Source organism: Prunus avium, chromosome 7 (genome assembly GCF_965620075.1).
Source record: "Prunus avium chromosome 7, drPruAviu1.hap1.1, whole genome shotgun sequence".
Taxonomy (NCBI): Eukaryota; Viridiplantae; Streptophyta; class Magnoliopsida; order Rosales; family Rosaceae; genus Prunus; species Prunus avium.
The window spans coordinates 7,887,762-7,901,186 of NC_142290.1; the positions used below are offsets into that span (position 1 = coordinate 7,887,762).

The 13,425-nt window shown below is 37.4% G+C and overlaps 1 protein-coding gene across 1 annotated transcript; it reads left to right on the top strand.

The window, feature by feature from the left end:
- The first annotated feature begins 208 nt into the window (after positions 1 to 208).
- LOC110745259 (uncharacterized) lies at positions 209 to 3,581 on the top strand. Its single transcript, XM_088255818.1, has 7 exons — positions 209 to 766; positions 850 to 1,002; positions 1,096 to 2,246; positions 2,331 to 2,415; positions 2,487 to 2,582; positions 2,681 to 3,087; positions 3,183 to 3,581. Exons 1-7 carry the CDS (start codon positions 410 to 412, stop codon positions 3,325 to 3,327), a joined length of 2,394 nt encoding a protein of 797 aa, XP_088111944.1. The 5' UTR covers positions 209 to 409; the 3' UTR covers positions 3,328 to 3,581.
- The last annotated feature ends 9,844 nt before the right edge of the window (positions 3,582 to 13,425 follow it).

Genomic DNA, 13,425 nt, shown 5'->3' on the forward strand with positions numbered 1-13,425 from the left:
GGTATGGCCAGAGTCAGAGGCATATGCGTCACGGGTGAACAACTGCTCACATGCAAATTCAACCCTAGCTGCAATTCGAGCGAAGTTGAGTGCGGAACAATTAGAACAATTCAAGACATCATGCTTTGGCCATCTTCTGAATATAGACAAGATTCAGTTTAGCGGGCAGATTGTGCATGGAGTTGTGTTGCATCGAGTCGCAGGGCAGGGTGTGAAAGACTTGGATGGACTGAGTTTCTTAATAGGGTGCGACGTTGCTCAGTTTACTCGTCAGGATTTCTGTTTGATCTCGGGGCTTCGTTTTGGGGAAGTGCCTGAAGTTTCTAGTGGAGAAAGTGCTGAAATTAGACTTCAGAAAAGATATTTTATAGACGAAGGAATTACATGTAATGCTTTAGAAGAAGCATTTATGAGGTGCAAAGAGAGAGATGACGTCTACAAGCTAGCTCTTGTTTACTTTGCTGAGTTAGTGGTTTTGGGAAGGGACAAGCATTTGAACATCAATGTAAATTACCTGACCCTTGTAGAGGACTTGGATGTGTTCAACAGGTATCCGTGGGGTTCGGTGTCGTTTGACAAAACCCAAGACAGTCTATTTTCTGCACCAACAAAGTATATGAAAAGCTTTGAAAATGAAGAGGGAAGAGAGAAGGGGAAAAGTAAGGTAACGGGAACAAGCCGGAAAAATGAGAAGGGCAAGAAGCATAAGCATGGTGAAGTGCAAAGGGGTGGGTGGAGTTTTAAAGGTTTCACGTATGCTTTCCAGGTACATGGTAATAATGTTCATGTCAGTTATGCTTTGTGAACTTTAAAACTTAAATAATGACTTTTGTCCTGTGAATTGTGTAGATTTGGGTATATGAATTAATTCCTAGAATGGTGGACCTGAATTACTGCAAGGTTGTTGATCCAACAGCTGTCCCGCGTATTTTGCGATGGAGAACGACTACGTCTATGCCCGAGATGAGGAAGTTGAACAATTATTTTTTCCAGAGCAAAGAGGTTTGGTTTGCAGCCCTTGAAACTATTTATAAGATTCAATGAAATTATTAAGTAGAATGATTGAATATGAATATTGTCTGTATTCTGAAACAGTCAGTTCAGTTGCGGGCGCTACGTCCGAGTGAAGAGGAAATGAGACAATCATATTGGAGTTGGCCACAGGATCGCCCTGCTGTTGTCTCGGCAGAGTCAATTCCTTCTTCATGTGCTGATCTTGATGAGTTGAACAAGCTGGTAAGCTTGTTGAGGTCCGAGTTGTTTCAAGTAAAGCGGGAAAATGACGTCCTTGAGTTAAAGGTCATACGGATGGAAAAACTTTTGGACCACTGTTTAGGTCCTCAGTTTGAGCAGGAAGTAAGGAGGGACCTAGCTTTACTGAAAGAGAGGACGAATCGTTGTGCCATCTCACATCTATTTACGGGATCTGACGAAATGGATGATAGTGAATGGGATGAAGGGCCAAGTAACAGATATGAGGGAGAGGAAAAGGACGAGGAGGGGATTGAAGGGGGTGAAGTGCAAAGAAAACCAAGTGAGGTAGAGGAAGCGCAAAGGAAAAGAAAAGAGGGAGAGCAAGTGAAAATAAAAAGCAGCAAGGGAGAGGAAGCGCAAAGAAAGAGCAGTGAGGGAGAGGAAGTCAAAAGAAAAAGCAATGAGGGAGAGGAACTGCAAAGAAAGAGCAGTGAGGGAGAGGAAGTGAAAAGAAAAAACAGTGAGGGAGAGGAACTGCAAAGAAAAAGCAGTGACGGAGGGGAACTGCAAAGAAAAAGCAGTGACGGAGGGGAACTGCAAAGAAAAAGCAGTGATGGAGAGGATCCGCAAAGAAAAAGAAGGGAGGGCAAGGAAGTGAAAAGTAAAAAAAGTGAGGAAAAGGAAGTGCAAATAAAGGAATGTGAGGAAGCGGATGATGAAGTTGTTTTGGTTTGTGATGACATTGGTGAGAGCACGGCGGGGACAACTGTTGAGTTTAATCTCGGGGATATTGATTTGGATCAACCTACAGCTGTGCTATCTGAGTTGAACGTTTGGTTGAATGATAAAGGTAAAGCTGTGGAACAAGGGGTCCAATTACGAAAGAGAAAGAGGATTATTCCTATGTGGAAGATCATTGAAGCTAGTGAATTGGTGAAAAAAACTGTGCCAGAGACAACCCGACTTCGGATGTTAGACCCAATGAAGGCGATTCCGCATGATGATATGGTGAAATTGCTGAAACTTTGTTGGGAATGGCGCCTTAACCCAAAGTAAGTCCCTTGTTTTTTGAGATAGAAGGCATTAGTGTATATATTTTTAAATTGTTGTGATCTAAAACTTTGTTATATTCACAGTTTAGTGATGCAATTTGGCCACGTGGAAGCTGAGATTGAATTCTTCGCTTCCCTCGTAAAAGCTGACGGTTGGCTGACAGGAGATGTAAGTTTAATTGATTATGCATTTGTTTTAATGTACATAGATTATGAGATTGACTAGAAAAACATGTGCAGCACATTGATTTGGGGTTGTATCTCATCCGGAAGCGACAACAAGATTTGGAGGTTGTAGAAATATCGAACTGGACAACGACCGATGTATTTTTCATGGTATGTCATAGGGCTTGACCAAGTGCAGTTAATAATTACAAATTATCCATACTTGCTTTGTGGAGGTGTTTAACCATTGATTGTTTTCTATTTCACAGAATCACATCCATACTTGCTTTGTGGATAATAAAAGAAAAAAAGAGCAGGCTGGGTGGAAAATTAGAAACAGTTTAGTGAACGTTGTAAATGGCAAGGTTCCGGCGTGTGGGGTGGATTGGCAGAACGTGTATAAGGTGTATGCCCCTTGTATGTTGACGAAGCATAAGCATTGGGTGGCTCTAATGATTGATCTGGTTAAGCGTGAAATCAAAGTGTACGATTCAATGGTTTCAGTTATTCCAGATGAGATGTTAAAGGAAGAACTCGCCCCGCTTTCAATTACGATTCCAAATCTTCTCAACTCCATCGACTTTTATGAAGAAGGTGTTTACGCAAACGACTGCAGCAGAGATTGGTGGTGTCCATGGCCAATAGAACGTGTGGATGTTCCACAACAATCTAATCAGTGAGCACAACTTTTTCTTTAATTTTATTACTTGAAATTGTCAATTACGTTACAATGTCATTACTTGAATTGATCGAGTTCTTGATTTGCTTCAGAGGCGATTGTGGCATGTTTGTGTTGAAGTACATTGAGCTTTTGAGCGCTGAGATTCCGTTAGCTACTTGCACTGCGCAGAACATGCCCTTTTTCCGGTTGAAGTTGGCTGCAGAGATATTACGGGGAGATGCTTACATGCCATGATAGTGGTTGAAATGGGTTCAGGTACGTGATGATTAAATTGGTTTTGGAAATCTCCAATTTGAAAGTCATGTAAATACACAATACAGATCCACGGCTCCTTTTTGAATTCTACCTCTGCTCCTCAATTCTTCTTCGTCTTTCTCAATCTTAGTGTATTTTTGTACATAATTTTAAGTTTAAGTTATTGGACAACAATTAGAACCAAAATATTATTATAGCGGATGCATGCTTTCATTTTGATTAGTGTGATACTACGCTACGTTTATTCTCATATTAGGCTAAATGTATATAGTAGCTGGATGCAGAGCATGGACAGAAAAATGAAGAATCTGAAATGGAGATGCAGAGGCTTAGTGAGGAGAAAAGTAAATGGATCTGTAAATCTAGTGCACGTGGGCAAATGTAAATGGATAGGCATATGCGTTTTTGAAGTTAGGCACATGCCATTCCCATACATAGAATGTGCATCTGGAGTGTAAAGTTTTTTTGGATTTAATGAAATAAACATCTCTGTAATATTGCCCTAACTCCTTCACGACATAACCTTAACCAAACTGCATTGAATTGGGATTGGAAGACTGCATATGTGAACAATGACTGATGGCTTTTTAAAGTGTATTACATTATTGCAAAGTAATATGTCATGATTTATCCAAGCCACCATTCCAAATATCACATCCCAATCTTTAAGCCGTTCACCATGCCTTAACTTAATCGCAATGGGTTGCGTGTGTATTGATTGTAATTCTGTAAGGCAAATAGGCGGCTATGCCCTCGCCTCCAATGTTTTATTCAACCATGCCCTCTTTATAGAAACACATGCGATATACATGCAGTAACCCTTCAGTAAACATTCAGTAAACCGTCAATAAACCTCAATAAAACTTCAATAAACATTTCCCATCTGCAATGCTATAAAAACTTCCTATTGGTTCCGTACCGCCCATCGGGTTTGAATCCCTCTTTCCTTTATAATCGGTTAATAAATTCGTTGATTTTCTTTATTTTATTGGTCTTGGGCAACTCAGTAGCATAAAAGTAATGTATATTGGTGCATCTATATTGCTTGTCTATTGCGTCTATATTGCTTGTCTATTGCGTGCATAGCGTACATTTATTGCGTGTGTATTGATTGTTTATTGCTTACGAAGGAAATAAACAACAATACACAGGCAACAGACAAGCAATATACACGCAATACACATGCAATCTATACGCAATAGACATGCAATATACATCAGTCCCTAATTTCACCATCCATAAGGGAGTCGTATCGATTAGGAAATTCTACTGAATAGTTGTTCTTCCTACTAATAAACAATCAATAAACCTTCAATAAACATTCAATATCGGACAATAACATGCGAAATACATGCAGTAAACAATCAATAAACCTTCAATAAACATCCAATATCCGATAAATAACATGCGATACAGATGCAGTAAACAATCAATAAACCTTCAATAAACATCCAATATCCGATAAATAACATGCGATACAGATGCAGTACACAATCAATAAACCTTCAATAAACATCCAATATCCGATAAATAACATGCGATACAGATGCAGTAAACAATCAATAAACCTTCAATAAACATCCAATATCCGATAAATAACATGCGATACACATGCAGTAAACAATCAATAAACCTTCAATAAACATCCAATATCCGCGCTATAACATGCGATATACATGCAGTAAACAATCAATAAACCTTTAGTATACGCCAATAAACAATCTACCTATTTCAAGAACAATAATTTAAACTCAATGCCAATCCACCTATTTCAAGAACAAATATTACAAAATGGGTTTGAAAACTCATTGGTGGTGCGTGCAACATGTCTTTTTGGGGTGAACTTTTACAATCCTTGAAACTGTGCACTTAATTGGTCATTAAAAGAACAAATAATATTAAAATTGATAAAAGTAATAAAACTAATACCAAGTCCTTAATGGACTTCAGCATATTCAGCACCGTAGCATCATACGTGTCATCTGGCTGTTCTGCTTGAGCGGAAGTTACATCAACCCATTCAAATCCATTGCAACTGGTGGCTCCCTAATTGCAGGCATCATATATGCAAAATAATTGTGTCAGAGTTAGACCAAGGTTTTTTTCACCCACATACATATTCTGGAAATGAAAACTTACATAGGAGGTTAGGCACTTCCAAAATGGCTTCCCTCGATTTTTGTCTGATTTTGAAACCCGAAGCACCATTGCAGCTCCACAGTACGGACACTTCTTTGTTTGAGCGGGAGATGAAGACGAAGACATGTTGAATCTTCTCACTTGTACCTTTTCTCACTTAGATCTTCTCACTGAAACCTCTTTGGAATCATACCTTCTCACTCAGATCTTCTCACTCAAACCTCTTCGGACTCAGAGCTCTCTCATCTCTGCCCAAATGTGATTATATCCTCTTTTCTGTCTGTGGGTGGGTTGGGCATGCTTTCGACACATGTACCGTCAGATATGGGGCACCGTTTACCCCATAAACCAATATAATATTTAACTACCAAAACCCAATATGAAAATGGAGGGAAAACTGCCCTAAACCCTATATTATTTTCATTATATTTCATTAAACCAACTAGTTGGATAAACATCCGTCACATTTTAATAACATTACTACTATATTTCGGTGTGGGAAAATGAAAAGTTATGTGATGGGACGTTCTGTGACTAGTCAGTAATCCGTCACATTTGTTTCATTGACATAAAAAGGGCGGGAAAATCCTAAAATTGCCTATGCATATAGGTTCTTAATTTACTTTTTGACTGTCTGACTTTGCATTTCGATGACATTTTCCTTCTCTTTTGTTTTTCTCTAGTTTTAGGGTGTTGGTTCAGTTTCTTTAAAAAGGGTCAAGTGAGAAAAACCTCAAGTGGAAACACATTTTCCAAACGGTACAACAAACACACCCTATAACAGAACCAAAACCCCATCTATTCTCATTTCTCCCCTCTTCCACTCCTCAAATCGTTCCATTCCAAAAAAATAGAAACACATGAATTCCAAATATTTCACTACAGTCGAAGGAAAGAGAAGGAAGCATATCCATTTGGAGATGCCCCAAGCCTTCATCCCGGAGTTGGCTTGGTTTAAAGTGATGTTATACGTGGCAACCCAATCTTCGGAAGATCTCTTCCGTATGGCATCTGTGTGCCCATTATTCCGGACGTTGGCAAACACTCCACAAGTGTGGAACACCATTTCAATGGCTAAGTACCCAGACCATCCTAGCTGGTACCATGCTAATCCTGCGGTCCAGCTTTTCTTGCAACAATGCAGAGCTTGCGAGAACCCTGAGTCGATATTTAGAGAGGCGTTCGAAGTGTTTTTCATGCATGGTAACGTGGAAGCGTTGTATGGGATGCGCATCGCAGCCACGGCAGGCCATATGGAAGCGGCATATATAGTTGGACTTCTTGGCATGTCTGGAATTGGTCAGTCAAAAGAGGATGCATTAGAATTTTTGTGTTCTTTGAATCAACGTAACAACATTGATATGAAAGGAACCAGGGATGCTTTGAGACGAAGATTAAGCCGAGTTTGGAATGTTGCAAGACATATTGTAGATATGTTTTACTATGGGAAGATTAAGTTCAATCATTGCAGCGCTTGTAACAACAACGAATGGTGTTTTGTTATTGAAGGCTGGCCTACTGAAGCAAAGATAAATCCTTCGTTCTGGACTTGTTGCAATCGATGCAAATGGCACCGTGAGAGTGTTTTTTGGTTCAAGGTAATGCGTGTGTATGTTGTGCCAGGGAATCCATACCCTTATAATTAGTTGTAGTATGTTTTTAAGGTTTTTATGCTTTCTTGACTTGCTTCTCTTCAGTTCTACGTTGGCTGGCTACGTTGGCCAAATGTTGGGTTTTAATGTATTTTGTCTGGTGTTTGTGCAGTCATAAACCGTTTTATATATAAATCTACGTATATATATTTGTATACTTGAATGCTTACTGACATCAGAGATGGGTAATATGACATCTTACTGACATAGATATTTTGCCCAACTACAATCTTAATATTTGGTAAACGAAAAGGCGTGCATGGAGTGAGCTGTCTGTTCACCAGTGCTTGGAAAAGACATTTTCCCACTTATCATATCCAAAACTAATTTTTTTCTGATGCCATACAATGGTTGACATGTATTTTTTTCATTTACTTTTTCAAAACATCCCTTAACCCTAATAAAAATTAGAAGTTAAGAAATTGAAGAAGAGAGAAACTAATTGGCACCTGAAATGGTCTTTTCGCATAACAAAATTACAAAAAAAAAAAAAATTAGGGTCAATAAAATTAATAAATATAGAAGGTAAAAAGTCATATAATAATAATTTAGGGTCAAGAACAATATCATAATAATTTAGCGTCACCACGAAACGGGGAATTCAGTAAGAAAGATGAAGCCTCAATGAATTCGTAGCAATTTTCGGAAGTTTTTTTTTATCATTTTTGTGTTTTTAGTTATGAATTTTGTAAGGCAAAACAATAAAATAAGAATTTAGGGTAAAAAGCAAGAATGTTTGGTTGCAACTGACGTACACTTGTGCAAGTGGTGAAAGGTATGCACTGAGATCGCACCATGTGTCAACTTGCGATTATTTGGGGTTTTTTAGTGCAAACAACTTGAACAAATTGTAAGAAATAGTCGGAAAATCGTAAAAATGCCCCGAAAATTACTCCGGCCTCCTTGTGACGTTATAAAACGAGAGGAACCTATAAAGCATCCATTTCACAATGAAAAAATCCAAATTGTTTCAGAGAACTGACTTTCCTCTTAACCCTAAGTATATATGTTTGTTCACTTTAACAAGTATATTTCCTTAATATTCGTTATATAATTTGTAATAAGACAAGAAATAGTTTCCTTTCAAATATAAGGATGTAACATAATCTGTTTTTGTTTTGTTATAATAATGTACATATATAATAATTGCACACTGCTTTGAAGCCATCATTGCAACTGCGCCTAGAGCTTTGAACACGTCAGAGGTATTCAATAAGTAGTCCATATGCAACTGCGTCTAGAGTTATGAACCGTCACAGGTATTCAATAAGTAGTCCATCGGGAATCAGTACAAAATATCCATCATGTCCAATCACATAAAATAATGCCATACTTTTTTGAAAAACCTCACACCACTCAAGCAATTTTAAAATATTAGTGAATATTTGTCCTAGTCTATATAAGTGATTATATATTCACTCTGCATTTATTTCACAGTATATGTTAACTTTGAGGGATTCCACAAACATATAATATAAAGGAAGAAAACAATAGTAGGAGATGAACCAGTACAAAAAAACAATAACATAACGCACTCACAAATGCTTTTCCATAAACCTTGCCCTAACATATAATAAATAAAGGCAACATTGCATATGATGCAACCATGTCCAAATCTGATACGTGATCACACAAAAATGGACATGGCAGCAACATATGACTGAAGTAGATGGCCACGTTGCATCACGTGTTCTCATCATTAAAGACATCAAAATATGAAGGTTGAAATCTTCCATAATAGTAAGCATCAAAATAGGTTTGAAGCAGAGTTGAACGAAAATTCCAATTCCACTGATTTGCCTCTGCTCAAACACGATAACCAAAATGGTTACTTCCCTTGGTGAGTATATTTGTTAACGTCGGAAAAGGTAATAGATGACCAATCAAACCCGGGTACGACGAGTTTTGCATAGGACCGGAAGTAGTCGAATCCAGCTTGCATCACACGCTTCTTTGACTCCACTGCATTAGATGAGTTCTTGTATTTTTGAACAGCTACACTCCGAAGTCGTTTGTGTCTACGCTTCATGCGCTGCAACTTCGCCCTATCCAGATTGGCCTGCCTTTTGTCATCTTCAATTTGGCCTTCAACAAATTCCAAACGTGCCCTTGCCCTTTGGATTTCATCACCAAGTTGAAGATGCCTCTCCTTCCAGAATCCAAGAACCCTTTCAGACTCAAAACTTCCAACAAAATGGTCATTCTGTCTAGGAATGTGACACTGCTTGTCTGGTGACTCACTTGCGTGTCGAAGGCGGTCTTTGTTTGGAGGGGTGTTTATTATGCTGACATCAAACTTGGTTAGTAAATCCATTCTATGGAGGGAGAGAGTTTCAGTCGATGGAGAGAGATTCGGTGGAGGAGTCAGTTTTTCGTGGAGGGAGAGTTTCTATGAAGGATGTGATAGTAATACCAATAAAAAGGTTCCCGCCAAAAAATATTTGGTTGACAATGTATAAATTAATTTTTTGTCTGATACAATCTAAGTTTAATCCTAACCACTGTGGTTGGGTTCACTAACTAGATGTCACTGCCATTGAGTTTCTTTCAACCACTGACAGTGGTGTAATGAGGTTGACATGCTTGAAAAGCAAAACCTGACACCTCTTTTTAAAAATTGAAGTAAAGTACATATGTTGACTACACGCAAGCTTTAGTATGTTGGTCTATAAAGCTATGTCCCCTTCCTCAAACGAAATTGCATATGCAATCCTCATCCTCTAAAAACAAATAGGATTATTCAAGCATGTCATCCTCTTCAGGCGCCAACAACACAGTCGAATATGAAAAATTGGAGTTGCAGGCTCCATTTCCACGTTGTACTCGCCGACCCCTTCCATTTTCAACATCATTTGGGAGTGAGGGGGACTCCGATGATCCATTAGAGGCAATACATGCAGTCAGTAGCAAGCTAGATTATAATTCCAGACTGATCAATTCGTGGCACGAGAAATGTGTTGAAGACGAGGCCATTCTGGCTGATCTTAACATTAGAGTTAACAAAGCGTTCTCCCAAAAGAACAAGTACTTGAAGTTGAGTCATACAAGGAAGTTGAAAGCAGAGGAGTTGGATACAGTAATGAATGATGAAATTAAAGGTTGTTTGATGAACCATATGCGATGCGAAGAGCACCATAATGAACTGGAGATGGCATTCAACGAAGGATTCGAAAATTTCCGAGCATTTGCGGCAACTACTCATACAAGTTATAATTGGGACTATGTATCCCCTGATGCTGTGAGAGAGATACTAGACGATGGTGGTGACATGAGTGAGCATAAGCACGTCAAAGCTGCTCGGAAGAAGCCGACCAATACGACTGACTAATTGCGGCTACGGCTGTTCAGTTGGTTGGGGTCATCGTGGTATTGCTAACAGGGACCAAATAATATGCTTTGCAATGTAAAACTATCTTATGGGACCATTATGTCAGTCGTCAGTAATTCGTCAATTTTGTATGAATGAATGAAATGTTTGGATGCAGTAAATTAAGCTATACAAATAATGGGTTATTCATGGACTTTTTTCTGATGTTATACAATACTTGAAATGTAATTTGTTCTTTTTATTTTTCAAAACATCCCTTCACCCTAATAAAGGAAAAAAAAAATTAACAAATTGAAGAAGAGAGAAACTGATTAACACCAGAAATGGTCTATTCTCACTCAAAATAACAATAAAAATAATAATTTCGAGTAAATATAATTAACAAATGTAGAGGCTAAAAAGTAATATAATAATAATGTAGGGTAAATAATAATAAAATACTAATATAGCGTAACCATGAAACAGGGAATTCAGTAAGGAAGATGAAGTGTCAATGAGTTCGTATCAATTTTCAGAACATTTTTATCATTTTTGTGTATTTAGTTATGAATTTCATAAGAAAAAACAATAAAATAAGAATTTAGGGTAAAAACCAAGGATGTGACCATGTGTATTGACGTACACTTGTGCAAGTGGTGAAAGGTGATGCGCTCAGATCGCGCCAGGTGTCAACTTCCGATTATTTTGGCTTTTTTAGTGCAAAAATCTTGAAAAAAGTTAAATAAATTGTAGAAAAATTGGAAAAATGCCCCGAAAATTACTCCGGCCTCCTTGTGACGTTATACAACTGGGGGAAGCTAGAAATCATCAATTTCATAAAGAAAAAATTTGAATGCCTTTAGATAACTCACTTTCCTCTTAACCCTAGCTATATATGTTGTTAACTTTAACCTAGATAACCTACATCAACAAGCATCTCCCGTGAATGCTCGAAATTGTCTTTTAAAATGAATAACCATGAAACGGGGAATTCAGTAAGGAAGATGAAGTGTCAATGAGTTCGTATCAATTTTCGGAATATTTTTATCATTTTTGTGTATTTAGTTATGAATTTCATAAGAAAAAACAATAAAATAAGAATTTAGGGTAAAAACCAAGGATGTGGCCATGTGTATTGACGTACACTTGTGCAAGTGGTGAAAGGTGATGCGCTCAAATCGCGCCAGGTGTCAACTTCCGATTATTTTGGCTTTTTTTAGTGCAAAAATCTTGAAAAAAGTTAAATAAATTGTAGGAAAATTGGAAAAATGCCCCGAAAATTACTCCGGCCTCCTTGTGACGTTATACAACTGGGGGAAGCTAGAAATCATCAATTTCATAAAGAAAAAATTTGAATGCCTTTAGATAACTCACTTTCCTCTTAACCCTAGCTATATATGTTGTTAACTTTAACCTAGATAAACCTACATCAACAAGCATCTCCCGTGAATGCTCGAAATTGTCTTTTAAAATGAATAACCATGAAACGGGGAATTCAGTAAGGAAGATGAAGTGTCAATGAGTTCGTATCAATTTTCGGAACATTTTTATCATTTTTGTGTATTTAGTTATGAATTTCATAAGAAAAAACAATAAAATAAGAATTTAGGGTAAAAACCAAGGATGTGGCCATGTGTATTGACATACACTTGTGCAAGTGGTGAAAGGTGATGCGCTCAGATCGCGCCAGGTGTCATCTTGCGATTATTTTGGCTTTTTTTTAGTGCAAAAATCTTGAAAAAAGTTAAATAAATTGTAGGAAAATTGGAAAAATGCCCCGAAAATTACTCCGACCTCCTTGTGACGTTATACAACTAGGGGAAGCTAGAAATCATCAATTTCATAAAGAAAAAATTTGAATGCCTTTAGATAACTCACTTTCCTCTTAACCCTAGCTATATATTTTGCAACAACCAACATCACAAGTATATTTCCCTAATATTAATTATCTAAGTTTTAATAATACAATAATTAGTTTCCTTTCATATAAAAGGCTGTAAACGTATCTGTTTTGTTATAATAATCCACATATATAATAATTGGACAATGCTCTGAAGCCATCATGGGTGCGTGCATCTAGATCTTTGAACACGTCAACGCTATTCAATAAGTTGTCAATATGGCTCCGTCTTGGGTTCGTAGTAAATATCTCTATCATGTCAAATCACATCGTTCGATGGCCTGACACCAGTCAAGCAATTTTGAAATAGTACTGAATATTTGTCCTAGTCTATATGAGTGATTAGAACTTCACACAATATTTTATTTTTCACAGTATATGTTGCTTTGAGGGATTCCCTAAACATATAATATAAAGAAAGATAGAAAAAGTGTCACATGAAACAGTACAAACAACAACATATAACTGGGACAAATTAGAAGTATATTTCCTTAATGTTCATTATCTAATTTATAATAACACAAGTATTACTTTCATTTGCTTCATATATAATTATTGGGACTATGTATTGCAATTCCTTGTGTCTAAAATTGTATTTTGCAAAAACTGAAATATTATTCAATAAGTTGTCAATATCACCACGCGTTGGGAATCAGTAAAGTCGCATTATCATGTCCCTTCACATTAAACAGATGGCGTACTTTTTTGAAAAAATTGACACGTCAGTCATAAGTAACACTCTCCTTATTCACTTTACATGCCAATGTGCTATACATTCTTTGGTGAATGATTTATGGGTTATTTATATAACAAAATATTACAAATATTGCTGAATATTTATTTCGTCTATATGAGTGGGGACACGAGTGACCATAAGCACGTGCAAGCTGCTCGGAAAAAGCTGACCCATACGACCGAGTGAATATGGCTACCATTGTTCAGTTGGTTGGGGTGATCGTGATATTGCTAAGAGGGAGCACATAAAATGCTTTGCAATGTAATTTTCTTGTGTGTGCGAAATTACGAGTAGTTGAAATGTTGGTGTACACTTTAATATTCTCCAAGCATTCGAAATGTGA